Consider the following 14415-nt stretch of genomic DNA (forward strand, 5'->3'; position numbering starts at 1 on the left):
GAGCTAGATGCAGAAAAAAATTATTTTTAATTTGCAACCTGATGGAGGTCAGTATAGATGGACTAATAGACCAAGTCCCAGACACTGCTAGAAGCCCAAATATTTTTTCAGAGCTAGATGCAGAAAAAAATTATTTTTAATTTGCAACCTGATGGAGGTCAGTATAGATGGACTAATAGACCAAGTCCCACACACTGCTAGAAGCCCAAATATTTTTTCAGAGCTAGATGCAGAAAAAAATTATTTTTAATTTGCAACCTGATGGAGGTCAGTATAGATGGACTAATAGAACAAGTCCCACACGCTGCTAGAAGCCCAAATATTTTTTCAGAGATAAATGAAGAAAAAAATTATTTTTAATTTGCAACCTGATGGAGGTCAGTATAGATGGACTAATAGACCAAGTCCCACACACTGCTAGAAGCCCAAATATTTTTTCAGAGCTAGATGCAGAAAAAAATTATTTTTAATTTGCAACCTGATGGAGGTCAGTATAGATGGACTAATAGACCAAGTCCCACACACCGCTAGAAGCCCAAATATTTTTTCAGAGCTAGATGCAGAAAAAAATTATATTCAGTTTGCAACCTGATGGAGGTCAGTATAGATGGACTAATAGAATGATGCTATGCCCAAAAGATTTTACTTCACTAGGTGCAGTAAAAAAAATTGGTATTCTATACACAGGTGGTATATCTTGCAACACAGATAGGCTACTCCACTGACTAACACACTCTGCAATAGGCCAAAAAGGATTAGCTTTGCTAGATTCAGCCAAATGCTGTGAAAAAAACTTGCACAGCACTGGCACAGACCTGCCTGGCAAAAACTGATAGGAACTGATGTAACCTAGTCCTGAAAAGGACTCCAATTACAATTAGTCTTTACTCCCACAATCTATCTATTTAAGAGCACAGACCTGCCTGATAAAAGTCGTAGGAAATGCTGTAACCTAGTCCTTAAAAGGACTGCAATCACAACTATTCCCTACTCCCAAGCTATCTGTATATTTGTGCGAAAATTGGCTTGAAATTAACAAGGTATAGCGCACACAGCAACAGCGGTGCCGTCTAACACGCAGCTGCATCAGTGAGAAAATGGTGGCGACGGGGAAAATGGCTTGGTCTTATAGGGCAAGGACATGTGACATACACTGCCAATCACACATGCCCTTGCTTGTGTGAAAAAAAGCACTTCGCTCCGTGTGTGCGCTGCTGATAGGCTGACAGATTGCACCTCCCCACTGCAAATGCGGGAAAGAGAAAAAAAAATGGAGATCTTCATTGTTCCTGCAGAGATCCATCTCCTGCCCCTCCCCCCGCCCCGCTGTACACTCAAACTGCGTATTAACATTAATTTTCATCATTACTGAGAAAAAATCCAGTTATGATTTTGGTGCACGAACAGTTATCGAACATAACCTCGAACAGCCGAATTTTTCTCAAATTGTTCGTGTTCGCCGACCGGCTCGAACACCGCCCAAAACAGCTCGAATTTGAGATTGGCGAACAGTTCGAGTAGAACAACGCTCATCTCTAGTTCTTACGGATCATAAAAATCTGATATATCTTGATGCTGCCAAGCGCCTGAATGCCCGTCAGGCTAGGTGGGCACTGTTTTTTTCGCGGTTTAATTTCCCCGTTACTTACATCCCTGGTACTAAGAATGTTAAGGCGGGTGCCTTGTCTCGCAGTTTTTCTCCCATAGTCGGTGTTGAGAAAGAGGAGAACATTTTACAAGAAGGTGTTGTGATAGCTGCTTTGGACTCCGTTTTGGAAGATGAGATTCTTAAAGCACAGGAGAATGCCCCATCTAACACTCCTCATGGGAGGTTGCTTGTGCCTGGGACCTTTAGGAGAGATTTGTTTGTTGAGTGTCACGAATCTCGGTTGGCAGGTCATCCCGGAATTTCTGAGACCAAGAGACTGGTGGGTCGCAGTTTTTGGTGGCCTGGATGGCAGAAGGAAGTCATTAAGTGGGTGCGTCAATGTACTATATGTGCTAGATCTAAGTCCTCACATACTCCTGCTGCGGGGTTGCTTTGTCCTTTGGAGGTTCCCAGTCCTCCTTGGACACATTTGGCTATGGACTTTATAACTGACATTCCCCCCTCTGAGGGTTTTACTGTCATCTGGGTGGTCGTGGACCGTTTTAGCAAGATGTGTCACTTGGTTCCCTTCGTCAAACTGCCCTGCGCTAAAACTCTCGCTAAGGCCTTTGTCAAGGAAATTGTCAGACTTCATGGCGTTCCTACTGACATTGTTTCTGATAGGGGACCTCAGTTCGTGGCTCGTTTTTGGCGTGCCTTTTGTGACAGGTTGGGAGTTCATTTGTCGTTCTCGTCCGGATATCATCCTGAATCTAATGGCCAGACAGAAAGGAAAAACCAGGATATTGAGCAGTTCTTGCGTTGTTTTGTGGCAGACAATCAAGAGGGGTGGTCTGAGTTTCTGCCACTTGCTGAATTTGCTCTGAACAATCATACATCTTCTTCTGCTGGTTGTTCGCCTTTTTTTTGTTGTTCTGGGAGACATCCGTCGTTTGGGTCGTTCTCCAAGTTAGGATCTGCCGTGCCTGAAGAGGAGAATTTTTCCGGTGATTTGGAGAGAGTTTGGACGGATGTGCGTGGTAATCTTCAGGAGTCCAACAGAAAATCTAAAGACTACTTTGATAGGAAACGACAGGAGGTTTTGTTCGCTGTTGGAGACATGGTTTGGTTGTCCTCTAGGAATCTGCGGTTGAGGATTCCTTCTATGAAATTGGGTCCCAAGTTTGTAGGGCCCATTAAGGTGCTTCAGGTTGTCAACCAATCTGCTGTTAGGTTGGAGGTTCCTACCTCCTGGAGAATTAATCCGGTATTTCATGTCTCTCTGTTGAAAAAAGCTGTTGTATCGGATTGTGACGCCTCTGCCTCTGTTCCTCCGGTGGTGGAGGACGGGGAATATGAAATTTCTCGCATCCTTAACTCTAGACGGTATAGAGGTAGTTTGCAGTATCTTGTGGCCTGGAAAGGTTTCGGACCCGAGGATAACTCTTGGGTGAGGTCGGATGATGTTTATGCGTCCAGACTTATCAGAGCGTTTCACAGGAGATTTCCTGATAAGCCTGGTCCTAGGGGATCCGGAGGATCCTCTTAGAAGGGGGGGTACTGTTAGAACCTTGCTCTTAGGTTTTTTCCTTTGCTGGTCACATGACCTTGTTGGCCTATTTAATCCTGCTCCGCCCTTCTGGCTTTGCTGGACTTCATTGTATAACTACTTTCTAGCTAGCCTGTGCTCTGTATCTAACTCTGTTAGTTTGCTTGGTCTACGGACCTCTATGTTCTATATATTTTGTTTGTTCGTCTGTCTGCTACTATTTCTGTTAGGAGGTGTCCCATTTTCCTCCCAGTCCTTAGTACTTGTAGGGATTCCTTCCCCACATCTATAGGTCTCCGTACAGACTAGCTTAGGACTTTAGCAGGTCTGATTGCAGGATCAGGTCCCCTGTTACATCGTAGGGATTAAGCTGAGTTCTATCGTAGGGACAGATCTCCTCTCTTTCCTTAGCTCTGGTAGCAGAACATAACACAGACAGGCTTTGGGTGCAGGTGGAAGACCGAGAGGAGGTTGAGGAGGCAGAAGCAGTGGAGGAACTTTGACATAAAGAGGATTGACGCACAACTCGTGGGGACGGCAAGACTTGGACAGCAGCCCCTTGTCCTGCTGTCACCATAGTTACCCAGTGCCCAGTCAGCGACATGTAACGCCCCTGTCCATGCCTACTCGTCCAAGTGTCTGTGGTGAAATGCACCCTGTCACACACAGAGTTTCTCAAAGAAGCGGTGATGTTGTGTGCGACATGCTGGTGGAGCGCAGGCACACCTTTCTTTGAGAAGTAGTGCCGACTGGGCATCTGGTACTGGGGCACTGCGACGGACATAAGGTCTCGAAAATTCTCTGTGTCCACCAGGCGGAAAGGCAGCATTTCTGTAGCCAAGAGCTTGCAGATGGTGAAATTCAACCTCTTAGCTTTCTCATGGCTAGGAGGAAATGGTCTTTTACTTGTCCACATCTGAGGGACCGAGGGCTGGCTATTGTGCTTAGACGGGGTTGATAAGGGTGTCCCCGGCAAACTGCCGGTCTGTGAGGAAGATGCAGGCGGACATGTTAGGTTGCCTTGATCCAAAGGTGGTGCTATCGACGTCGGACAGCGCTCAACACCAGCTGGTGTTACCACCTCCAAAGAAAATGATGACCTGCCAATCACGCTGGCTTTTGCGGGTAAAGAGGTGGCAGGTCTGCGCCCCAAAACAGGTGTGACTGCTGTCCCCCCAGTCACAGAGGATGAAGAGGCCGCGGATGCACAAGATATGGCAGACGGTGGTTGGCCCGGCCGGCTAGGCCGCATTGTAGCACACTGAGCTTCCCACTGCAACTTATGCTTCATGTCCATGTGCCGGTTCATGCATGAAGTACTCAAACTATGTATTTTTTGGCCTCTACTTAGCTTTTGCTGACAAATGTTACAGATAACACGAGTTGGGTCATCTTTATCGATCTGAAAAAATGCCCAGGCTATGCAAGGCTTAGCACCCATTCGACCTGAAGAGCCACCACGACTTGTGGTGAGAGGCAGAGTTGTGTTTGAGGATGCAGTTGTTGACGTGCTTCCAGTACTACGTCTCTGTCCAGGAAGGCGCAACCTGACCTCGTCGTCACTAGCATCTTCCTCCACCTCCTCTGCTGACCTCATCTCTTGGCTGACTGTGGGTTGACAGTAAGTGGGATCTCCAACCTCATCATCATCACCCTGTGTGTTATCACACCCGTCATCCTCAGAGCCAACCTGTTCCTGCCCTGACAAAAAACTAAAGTTGTCGCTCCAATCAGGTATTTGAGTCTCATCATCGTCTTTCTCATTGTCTCCACCAACAGGAGTTACAGTTTGGGAATGAGGGTCTACATTATGGTCAAAACCTTCTGCGTCTGGTCCTGGATCCGACTCCTAAAGATTCTGGGCATCAGTGCAGATCATTTCCTCGTCTGGATTCACAGAAGCGCTGGAGTCGACCTCTGATTCCCAGGCTATAGTATGAGTAAACAGCTCTGCAGACTCAACCATCTGTTCTACCTCATACTCAGACGGGCAGCTGGAGATTTGGGAGCTGTGAGGAAGCAAGTGCAATTGGGGTGACACCTTTGAGGACTGGAGTATTTGTGATGTTGAAGTTGATGTGGAGGAGAGCCCACTTAAAGGAGCACTTGATATCCGTTGAAGCACCTGCTGTTTTTGTGCCTCATCTGGAATTTGTAGCGATTGGCGTGGCCGTAAGAAAGGGATCTTATCACATTGTCCGCTAAAAGAAGTAGACATTTTAGTTTGGCTGGAAGATGGTCTTTCTTCTGCAGATGTTACTGTTGCTTTAACACCTACCCCACGGACACAACCTTTTTTCCCCTTCCCAACACGCCTATTCCCCGTTCCAACAGCAGCAGGTCTTTTTCCTCTCATTTTGGTGGTTAACTAATTCACAACTCTGGCGTTGTTTGCACAAAAAAACAATGGATGGGAACCGAGCAGAGCTGAGTGGCCAAACTGTGGTATTAGGCCAAAACTATTGGCTGGGTTAGATACAGAAAAAAATTATATTCAATTTGCAACCTGATGGAGGTCAGTATAGATGGACTAATAGAACAAGTCCCACACACAGCTAGAAGCCCAAATATTTTTTCAGAGGTAGATGCAGAAAAAAATTATTTTGAATTTGCAACCTGATGGAGGTCAGTATAGATGGACTAATAGAGAAAGTCCCACACACTGCTAGAAGGCCAAATATTTTTTCAGAGCTAGATGCAGACAAAAAATTATTTTGAATTTGCAACCTGATGGAGGTCAGTATAGATGGACTAATAGAGAAAGTCCCACACACTGCTAGAAGGCCAAATATTTTTTCAGAGGTAGATGCAGACAAAAAATTATTTTGAATTTGCAACCTGATGGAGGTCAGTATAGATGGACTAATAGAGAAAGTCCCACACACTGCTAGAAGGCCAAATATTTTTTCAGAGCTAGATGCAGACAAAAAATTATTTTGAATTTGCAACCTGATGGAGGTCAGTATAGATGGACTAATAGAGAAAGTCCCACACACTGCTAGAAGGCCAAATATTTTTTCAGAGCTAGATGCAGATAAAAAATATTTTTAATTTGCAACCTGATGGAGGTCAGTATAGATGGACTAATAGAGAAAGTCCCACACACTGCTAGAAGGCCAAATATTTTTTCAGAGCTAGATGCAGAAAAAAATTATATTCAGTTTGCAACCTGATGGAGGTCAGTATAGATGGACTAATAGAGAAAGTCCCACACACTGCTAGAAGGCCAAATATTTTTTCAGAGCTAGATGCAGACAAAAAATTATTTTGAATTTGCAGCGTGATGGAGGTCAGTATAGATGGACTAATAGAACAAGTCCCACACACTGCAAGAAGGCCAAATATTTTTACAGAGCTAGATGCAGCAAAAAATTAAATTCAGTTTGCAACCTGATGGAGGTCAGTATAGATGGACTAATAGAAAAAGTCCCACACACTGCTAGAAGCCCAAATATTTTTTCAGAGCTAGATGCAGAAAAAAATTATATTCAATTTGCAACCTGATGGAGGTCAGTATAGATGGACTAATAGAACAAGTCCCACACACAGCTAGAAGCCCAAATATTTTTTCAGAAGTAGATGCAGAAAAAAATTGTATTCAGTTTGCAACCTGATGGAGGTCAGTATAGATGGACTAATAGAACAAGTCCCACACACTGCTAGAAGCCCAAATATTTTTTCAGAGCTAGATGCAGAAAAAAATTATATTCAATTTGCAACCTCATGGAGGTCAGTATAGATGGACTAATAGAATGATGCTATGCCCAAAAGATTTTACTTCACTAGGTGCAGTAAAAAAATTGGTATTCTATACACAGGTGGTATATCGTGCAACACAGATAGGCTATTCCACTGACTAACACATTCTCCAATAGGCCAAAAAGGATTAGCTTTGCTAGATTCAGCCAAATGCTGTGAAAAAAACTTGCACAGCACTGGCACAGACCTGCCTGGCAAAAACTGATAGGAACTGATGTAACCTAGTCCTGAAAAGGACTGCAATTACAATTAGTCTTTACTCCCACAATCTATCTATTTAAGAGCACAGACCTGCCTGATAAAAGTCGTAGGAAATGCTGTAACCTAGTCCTTAAAAGGACTGCAATCACAACTATTCCCTACTCCCAAGCTATCTGTAGATTTGTGCGAAAATTGGCTTGAAATTAACAAGGTATAGCGTACACAGCAACAGCGGTGCCGTCTAACACGCAGCTGCAGCAGTGAGAAAATGGTGGCGACTGGGAAAATGGCTTGGTCTTATAGGGCAAGGACATGTGACATACACTGCCAATGACACATGCCCTTGCTTGTGTGAAAAAAAGCACTTCGCTCCGTGTGTGCGCTGCTGATAGGCTGACAGATTGCACCTCCCCACTGTAAATGCGGGAAAGAGAAAAAAAAATGGAGATCTTCATTATTCCTGCAGAGATCCATCCCCTGCCCCTCCCCCCACCCCGCTGTACATTCAAACTGCGTATTAACATTAATTTTCATCATTACTGAGAAAAAATCCAGTTATGATTTTGGCGCACGAACAGTTATCGAACATAACCTCGAACAGCCGAATTTTTCTCAAATCGTTCGTGTTGCCGAACGGCTCGAACACCGCCCAAAACAGCTCGAATTTGAGATTGGCGAACAGTTCGAGTCGAACAACGCTCATCTCTAATTGTAAGTTCCTCCGTCCTAAATTTTGGCAGCTTTTGCTTGGAAGGCATAAGCAAATACTATGAGAGACCCACTCCACAATAATGGGAATAATGTTTGTAATATGCTGTACTGCATGGCTCTTGTAATGGGCATTGCAAGCTCCTCCGTCCTAATTTTTGGCAGCTTTTGCTTGGAAGGCATAAGCAAAGACTCTGGGAGACACACTCCCCAATAATGCGAATAATGTTTGTAATATGCTGTACTGCATGGCTCTTGTAAGGGGCATTGAAAGTTCCTCCGTCCTAATTTTTGGCAGCTTTTGCTTGGAAGGCATAAGCAAATACTATGGGAGACCCACTCCCCAATAATGGGAATAATGTTTGTAATATGCTGTACTGCATGGCTCTTGTAAAGGGCATTGCAAGCTCCTTTGTCCTAATTTTTGGCAGCTTTTGCTTGGAAGGCATAAGCAAAGACTATGAGAGACCCACTCCCCAATAATGCGAATAATATTTGTATTATGCTGTACTGCATGGCTCTTGTAAGGGGTATTGAAAGTTCCTCCATCCTAATATTTGGCAGCTTTTGCTTGGAAGGCATAAGCAAATACTCTGGGAGACCCACTCCCCAATAATGCGAATAATGTTTGTAATATGCTGTACTGCATGGCTCTTGTAAGGGGCATTGCAAGTTCCTCCTTCCTAATTATGGCAGCTTTTGCTTGGAAGGCATAAGCAAAGATTATGGGAGACACACTCCCCAATAATGCGAATAATGTTTGTAATATGCTGTACTGCATGGCTCTTGTAAGGGGCATTGCAAGCTCCTCCGTCCTAATTTTTGGCAGCTTATGCTTGGAAGGCATAAGCAAAGATTATGGGAGACACACTCCCCAATAATGCAAATAATGTTTGTAATATGCTGTACTGTATGGCTCTTGTAAGGGGCATTAAAACCGTCTTGTTAAGCTACTGCGACCTCCACCACTATTCCGAGGGGCATTAAAACCGTCTTGTTAAGCTACTGTGACCTCCAAGTCTCTTCCAAGGGGCATTAAAATCATCTTCTTAATCCACTTTGAACTCCACAGTTCTTCCAAGGGGCATTGAAATGTTGTTTTTAATTACCTCTAACCTCCACGACTCTTCCAATGGGCATTGCATTTCCTCCTAATTTTAGTCAGCTTTTGCTTTTCAATGCAAAGGTGAAAACTAAGGGAGACCCACTCCCCAATAATGGGTAGAAGGTTTTTAGTACGCTGTAATTCACGTCTGTTTCAAGGGGCATTGCAGTTCCTCATAATTTATGGCAAGCCTTCCATTCACTGCTTAGGCCAACAGTGTACAGGAGACCCAGTTGCTATAAATGGAAAAAACGGTTTAGTTAAGGCCCTCTGACCTCCATGTCATTTCCAAGGGGCATTGAAGTGCCTCAAAATTTTTGGTAGGCATTGCACTCACTGTATGCCCTATAACTGTGTAGCCGAACCGCTCCTTTTGTTTCAGAAACATATCCTACAAGACATATGTGGTTGACTGGCCTGATATTGATGTGAATGGTCCCTGTTCCTCCTGCTCTTTCTCCTTTGCCATTGCCTCATCCATCATTTATCACCTGAAGCTTTGTTTTAACGGGAGTCATAGAACTGGGATAGTAGCAGGAAAACATCCAGCAATCCTCGGAGGAGGTAGGATATGCGCCAAAACGCTGACCACCTTAGGCCTAGCTGCTACTACATACATGCGCTTGCATTCCATGAAAACCGAGAAGATGCTAACTTCTATCATCATCATCATGCTCCTCACCTTGGCACTCTCAACTCCCCTGATGGAGAAGCCAGGGCCCACCGGAGGAGTCTGGTTCTCTGGTGGGCTCGTCCAATGCTGCACTAAAGCAGGCTGGGCTAAGAAAAGTGTGCGTGGGGAAGTTCCAAGGAGAAATAGGGGCGGCTGGGGACTGTTTATGGACCCCCAGCTGCCCCTAAGCGGCTGGAGACCGTGTGTGGACACCCAGCCGCGGGTTGGCTGGGGACCGAGTGTGGACACCAAGCCGCCAGGAGGCTGGGGACTGAGTATGGATTCCAGCTCGCCAACGCAGCCATGACGTGGTGGCCAGATTCCGCCTCCACATGCCTAAAAGGCCCAATTTCAAGTGCAAGCAAGCAAGCAGTATGATATTGCAGCCTGGGGGTGGGTGGGTGGCAGGCTGCACACTTGCGCTTGCATTCCAAGAAAACAAAGCAGATGCTAACTTGTGTCATCATCATCATGGTCTGGTGGGCTCGTCCAATGCTACCCTAAAGCAGGCCGGGCTAAGAAAAGTGTGCAGGGGAAAGTTCCAAGGAGAAATAGGGGCATCTGGGGACCGTTTATGGACACCCGGCTGCCCCCAGGCGGCTGGGGACGGTGTGTGGACACCCTGCCGCGGGGTGGCTGGGGACTGAGTATGGACACCCGGCCACCCCCTGGCGGCTGGGGACTGAGTGTGGACACCCGGCCACCGGGAGGCTGGGGACTGAGTATGGATTCCAGGCCGCCAACGCAGCCATGACGTGGTGGCCAGATTCCGCCTCCACATGCCTAAAAGGCCCAATTTCAAGTACAAGCAAGCTAGCAGTATGGTACTGCAGCCTGGGGGTGGGTGGGTGGTTGGCTGCATATTTGCGCTTGAATTGCATGGAATGGGGGAGGTACAATAGAACAGTGCCCTGGGACAAGAACTTGCACGGGGATAGTTGCAAGTCTGCATCTTCTGATGCTGCAAGGATGACTTCTGATGGGCACACTTTTAGGCAGTGACCTGGGTGTCAGAGATGCTTCCAGGGGTCTTCCCCATGCTGTTCCCATGTCTTTTCAGCACTGTATGCATGTGTCACACAGCACATGGCCAGATAAGGTTGTAAAATGTTAAAATGACATTTCCCGGTGAATGCATTTGTTACGGTTGAAAGCAATTCAAAAGTGCAAAAATGCATAAAAAATGCTACTTGTGAACATAGCCCAAGGTGTGGAGGAGTATTTTTTTTGGGGTTATTTATTTTACCTTATACACAAGTTTTTACCTTGGAAAGGAACTTCCTTAACATATTTCACAGGAAAGCAGTTTCAGTTTCGTTTTTGAACATTTTATTGTGAACCCTTAAAAGTGGCTTAATACCTCTGACCACGTTGTTGACAGCAGTGACCTGGGGGTCAGAAATGCTTCCTGGGGCGATCCCCATGCTGTCCCCATGTCATTTGAGCACTGTCACTATCGTTTTGGGCACTTGTTAGGCTTTTAAAAGACTGCCGGGGGTGCTGCCGCAAAAATACTCGGGTCTCCCATAGACTAACATTGGGCTCGTTGCTCGGGTCGAGCACCTGAGTATCACGGCGAACTCGGCCAGAGCTTCGAGCACCCGAGCATTTTAGTGCTCGCTCAACACTAGTGTCCACCAGTCTTTATAAAAAACCTGCGAATAGTACCACATGGCTCTCCACATAAGGTTTTCACAAATGCCCAAAACAGAAATGCAATATGTGTCAGTATGCCAAAAAAAACCTCACATATATCCCATAAAATCATTGATTAATTGTGATCCTACTCATGTAATCTACTAATTGAGTGTGTTGCTTGTGACATGAAATACATTGGATGCACAAAAAAGAATAGCAGAACATATTTGCACCATTAATACAAAAAAACAGAACATATTCAGGAGCTGTGAAACATTTTTTAGAGAGCCATAATGAACACATAAAAAATATTTTCAATTTTTTTGGTATTAAAAAAGTTATGTTGCAGGATCGAGGTGGAAACTGGAAGAAAAAACTTTTCATAAGGGAAGCGTTTTGGATTACAAAGCAAGACGCCAAACAGTGAAAAGGCAAGAACTCTAGGAATGATACTATGTTTACTTATTGAAAATTTTTTCCCCTTGCTTATGAGTCCATATATTCACTGTATAATATGTGCATTAATGCTTTAAGTGTTTTTCAGATGGTATATCATGCTCTTTGTATGCACATTTGCCCAATTACAATCATTGGCTCCATATAATTGGGGGAGGTTTTTTTATAAGGTGGTTTTCCTTTCCACAATGTTTTTGCATTCTCTATGACTATGGGCGCCCACAATGCCAGAAATGCATCAGAGTGCTTTTTTTTTATCACTAGCATGTGGATTTTAATTGTTTGATACTTATGGAATACAATTTGAAGATTTTATCTATTTTTTTGGAGGTGCCAATCAACTTTACTTTTCATGTTAAACATAGTTGAATCATTCACTTTAAGTCATTAAGTAAACTTGCATTTTAACTTTTTGTCCCCAACAGGATCTCCTTTATATGCTATGGAAATGTTCAACCAATCCTCTTCAACCAGATTTTTTCTCCTTGGTTTGTCCAATATCCTTTATCTGAAGGTCATTGGCTTCCTTGCTTTATTGACGATCTATTTGATAACATTGTCGGCAAACCTTCTCCTGATCATAGTGGTAACTATTAATCCTAAACTCCACACTCCCATGTACTTTTTTCTTATCAATCTCTCTTTCATCGACATTTGCTTCTCTTCCACCGTGGTGCCCAAAATTCTGATGAACACCTTAAGCAAAGACAAGAGCATCTCTCTACTGGAATGTGCCATCCAGATGCACTTTCATTTGGCATTTGGGGCTACAGAATGTTTCATACTTGCCGTAATGGCTTATGATAGGTTTGTTGCCATCTGTAAACCTCTGCATTACAACAATATCATGAGCAGGAAGTTGTGTATCAGTCTGGCCACTGCGTCATGGACTTCAAGCTTCATAAACTCCATCACACATGTCACCTACACCTTCCAGTTGTCCTTCTGCAATTCTCACCATGTCAACCACTTCTTTTGTGAAGTTCCACCATTTATACAAATGTCCTGTAGTGACACTTGGCTCCATGATTTAGCAATGTATATTTCAGCAGGGATCATAGCTATATTATCCTTCTTCTTGATCCTGGTTTCATATGTTAATATTCTGTCCACCATTTTAAAAATCAATTCTTCTCATGGAAGGTTTAAGGCTTTCTCCACATGTGCCTCCCACATTATTGTGGTGACTGTTTTTTTTGGAACCGTTATGATTCTGTACTTACGTCCACAATCCCGTTCATCTACAGACTTGGACAATTCGGTCTCCCTACTCTACTCGTCTGTGACGCCCATGCTGAATCCCATCGTCTATAGCGTCAGAAATAAGGATGTCAAGGGCACTCTGAGAAAAAATTTAGTTAAAGACATTGCCCAGTCAAATTTATTTTGACCAAATCTCATCAATATAACAGTTAAAGATTAAAGAAAAGCTGGTGGTACGAATAGCGTAAAACCTCCATTTCACCTTTCAAGTTCGCTAAAACTGTCAGAAGTTTTCCATTATTTTTACTGGACTAAAACATCAATGTCTTCTGGGAGATCAAACTTTTTCTAATTTTTTTTTATTAATAATAGAAAATACATTAGAGTGTGCAGTTAACTTAGGTACTTAGCCTTTGGGTTGGAACTGGCTCTTTTTTCTAAACCTACAAAGACCTAGGAAAGTCAACATAATCAAGAGTGAAAGTCATAGGTGGAGGACATAAAATGAGTTATCATGGTGCACTTTTTAAATTGTTAAGAAAGGAAAGAGCACACACTTGTAGATACTAAAGATGAGCAAATCAATTTTTCAAATAATCAAATTTATTTAGAATTTCCCAACTTTAGAGGAACTTTGGGAAACTAAGAATAATGTCCAAATGTCAATCACTGGAGTGAAGACTATGAAGCTGTGCTTTCGACAGTACCTGTATTGAACCATGATTTTCTATAGTATGATGGTTTTTGCCCAGTCAAATTTATTTTGACAAAATCATCTTTAGGAACAACATATTGATACAATTTTTTTTTCATTTTTGATTCTATTATAAACCCAGTCCCAACATATGATGTATAGTAACGTAATATGTCGGGTTTCTGACTTTGATGAGGGCTTGAATGCCGAGTTCTCATCCTTCCCAGCAGATGATGGCTGAATTATTCAGCCATCATCTTCCTCTAACAGCCACAGATGTTAACTTGTTTCCAATCTCTGACAGGGGTATTTATTGCGTGCCATCAGGGGATCGTGTCATTCCACGTGCCCATCAATGAGCCTGTGACATGATCACGGAGCACCAGTGGACTGCCATGACAGCCGGGGGACTGCTAAAGACCTCTGTGCTTGCCATGGCGGTTTTCTCGTGAAAGCCAGCGTTTAGCTGGCATTCATAGGAAACTGATTTTCACTATACATAGCAGCACTAATGCATTGCTATGTGTAGGTCAAGCGCTCAGATGATTGCAGGTAGGACCTTTGAATTTTCTGCTTTTGCGTTTTCGTTTTTTGCTCCCCTTGTTCCCAGAGCCATAGCGTTATTATTTTTTGCCAATATGGCCGTTTGAGGGCTTATTTTTTGTGGGACGAGTTGTACTTTTGAACGACATTATTAGTTTTACCATATCGTGTACGGGAAATGGGAAAAAAATTCCAAGTGCGGTGAAATTGCAAAAAAAAGTGCAATACCACAGATTTTTTTTTCTTTTTTTTACCGTTACGTTCACTGAATGCTAAAACTGACTGGCCATTCTTATTC

General features: G+C 43.7%; 1 protein-coding gene across 1 annotated transcript; it reads left to right on the top strand.

The window, feature by feature from the left end:
• The first annotated feature begins 12119 nt into the window (after positions 1-12119).
• On the top strand, positions 12120-13067 carry LOC141153019 (olfactory receptor 5G3-like). Its single transcript, XM_073637692.1, has one exon. The coding sequence runs from the start codon at positions 12120-12122 to the stop codon at positions 13065-13067; it is 948 nt and encodes a 315-aa protein (XP_073493793.1).
• Positions 13068-14415: the final 1348 nt, after the last annotated feature.

This window comes from Phyllobates terribilis, unplaced genomic scaffold (assembly GCF_046119375.1).
Source record: "Phyllobates terribilis strain yellow unplaced genomic scaffold, ASM4611937v1 Scaffold_7__3_contigs__length_470593459, whole genome shotgun sequence".
NCBI lineage: Eukaryota > Metazoa > Chordata > Amphibia > Anura > Dendrobatidae > Phyllobates > Phyllobates terribilis.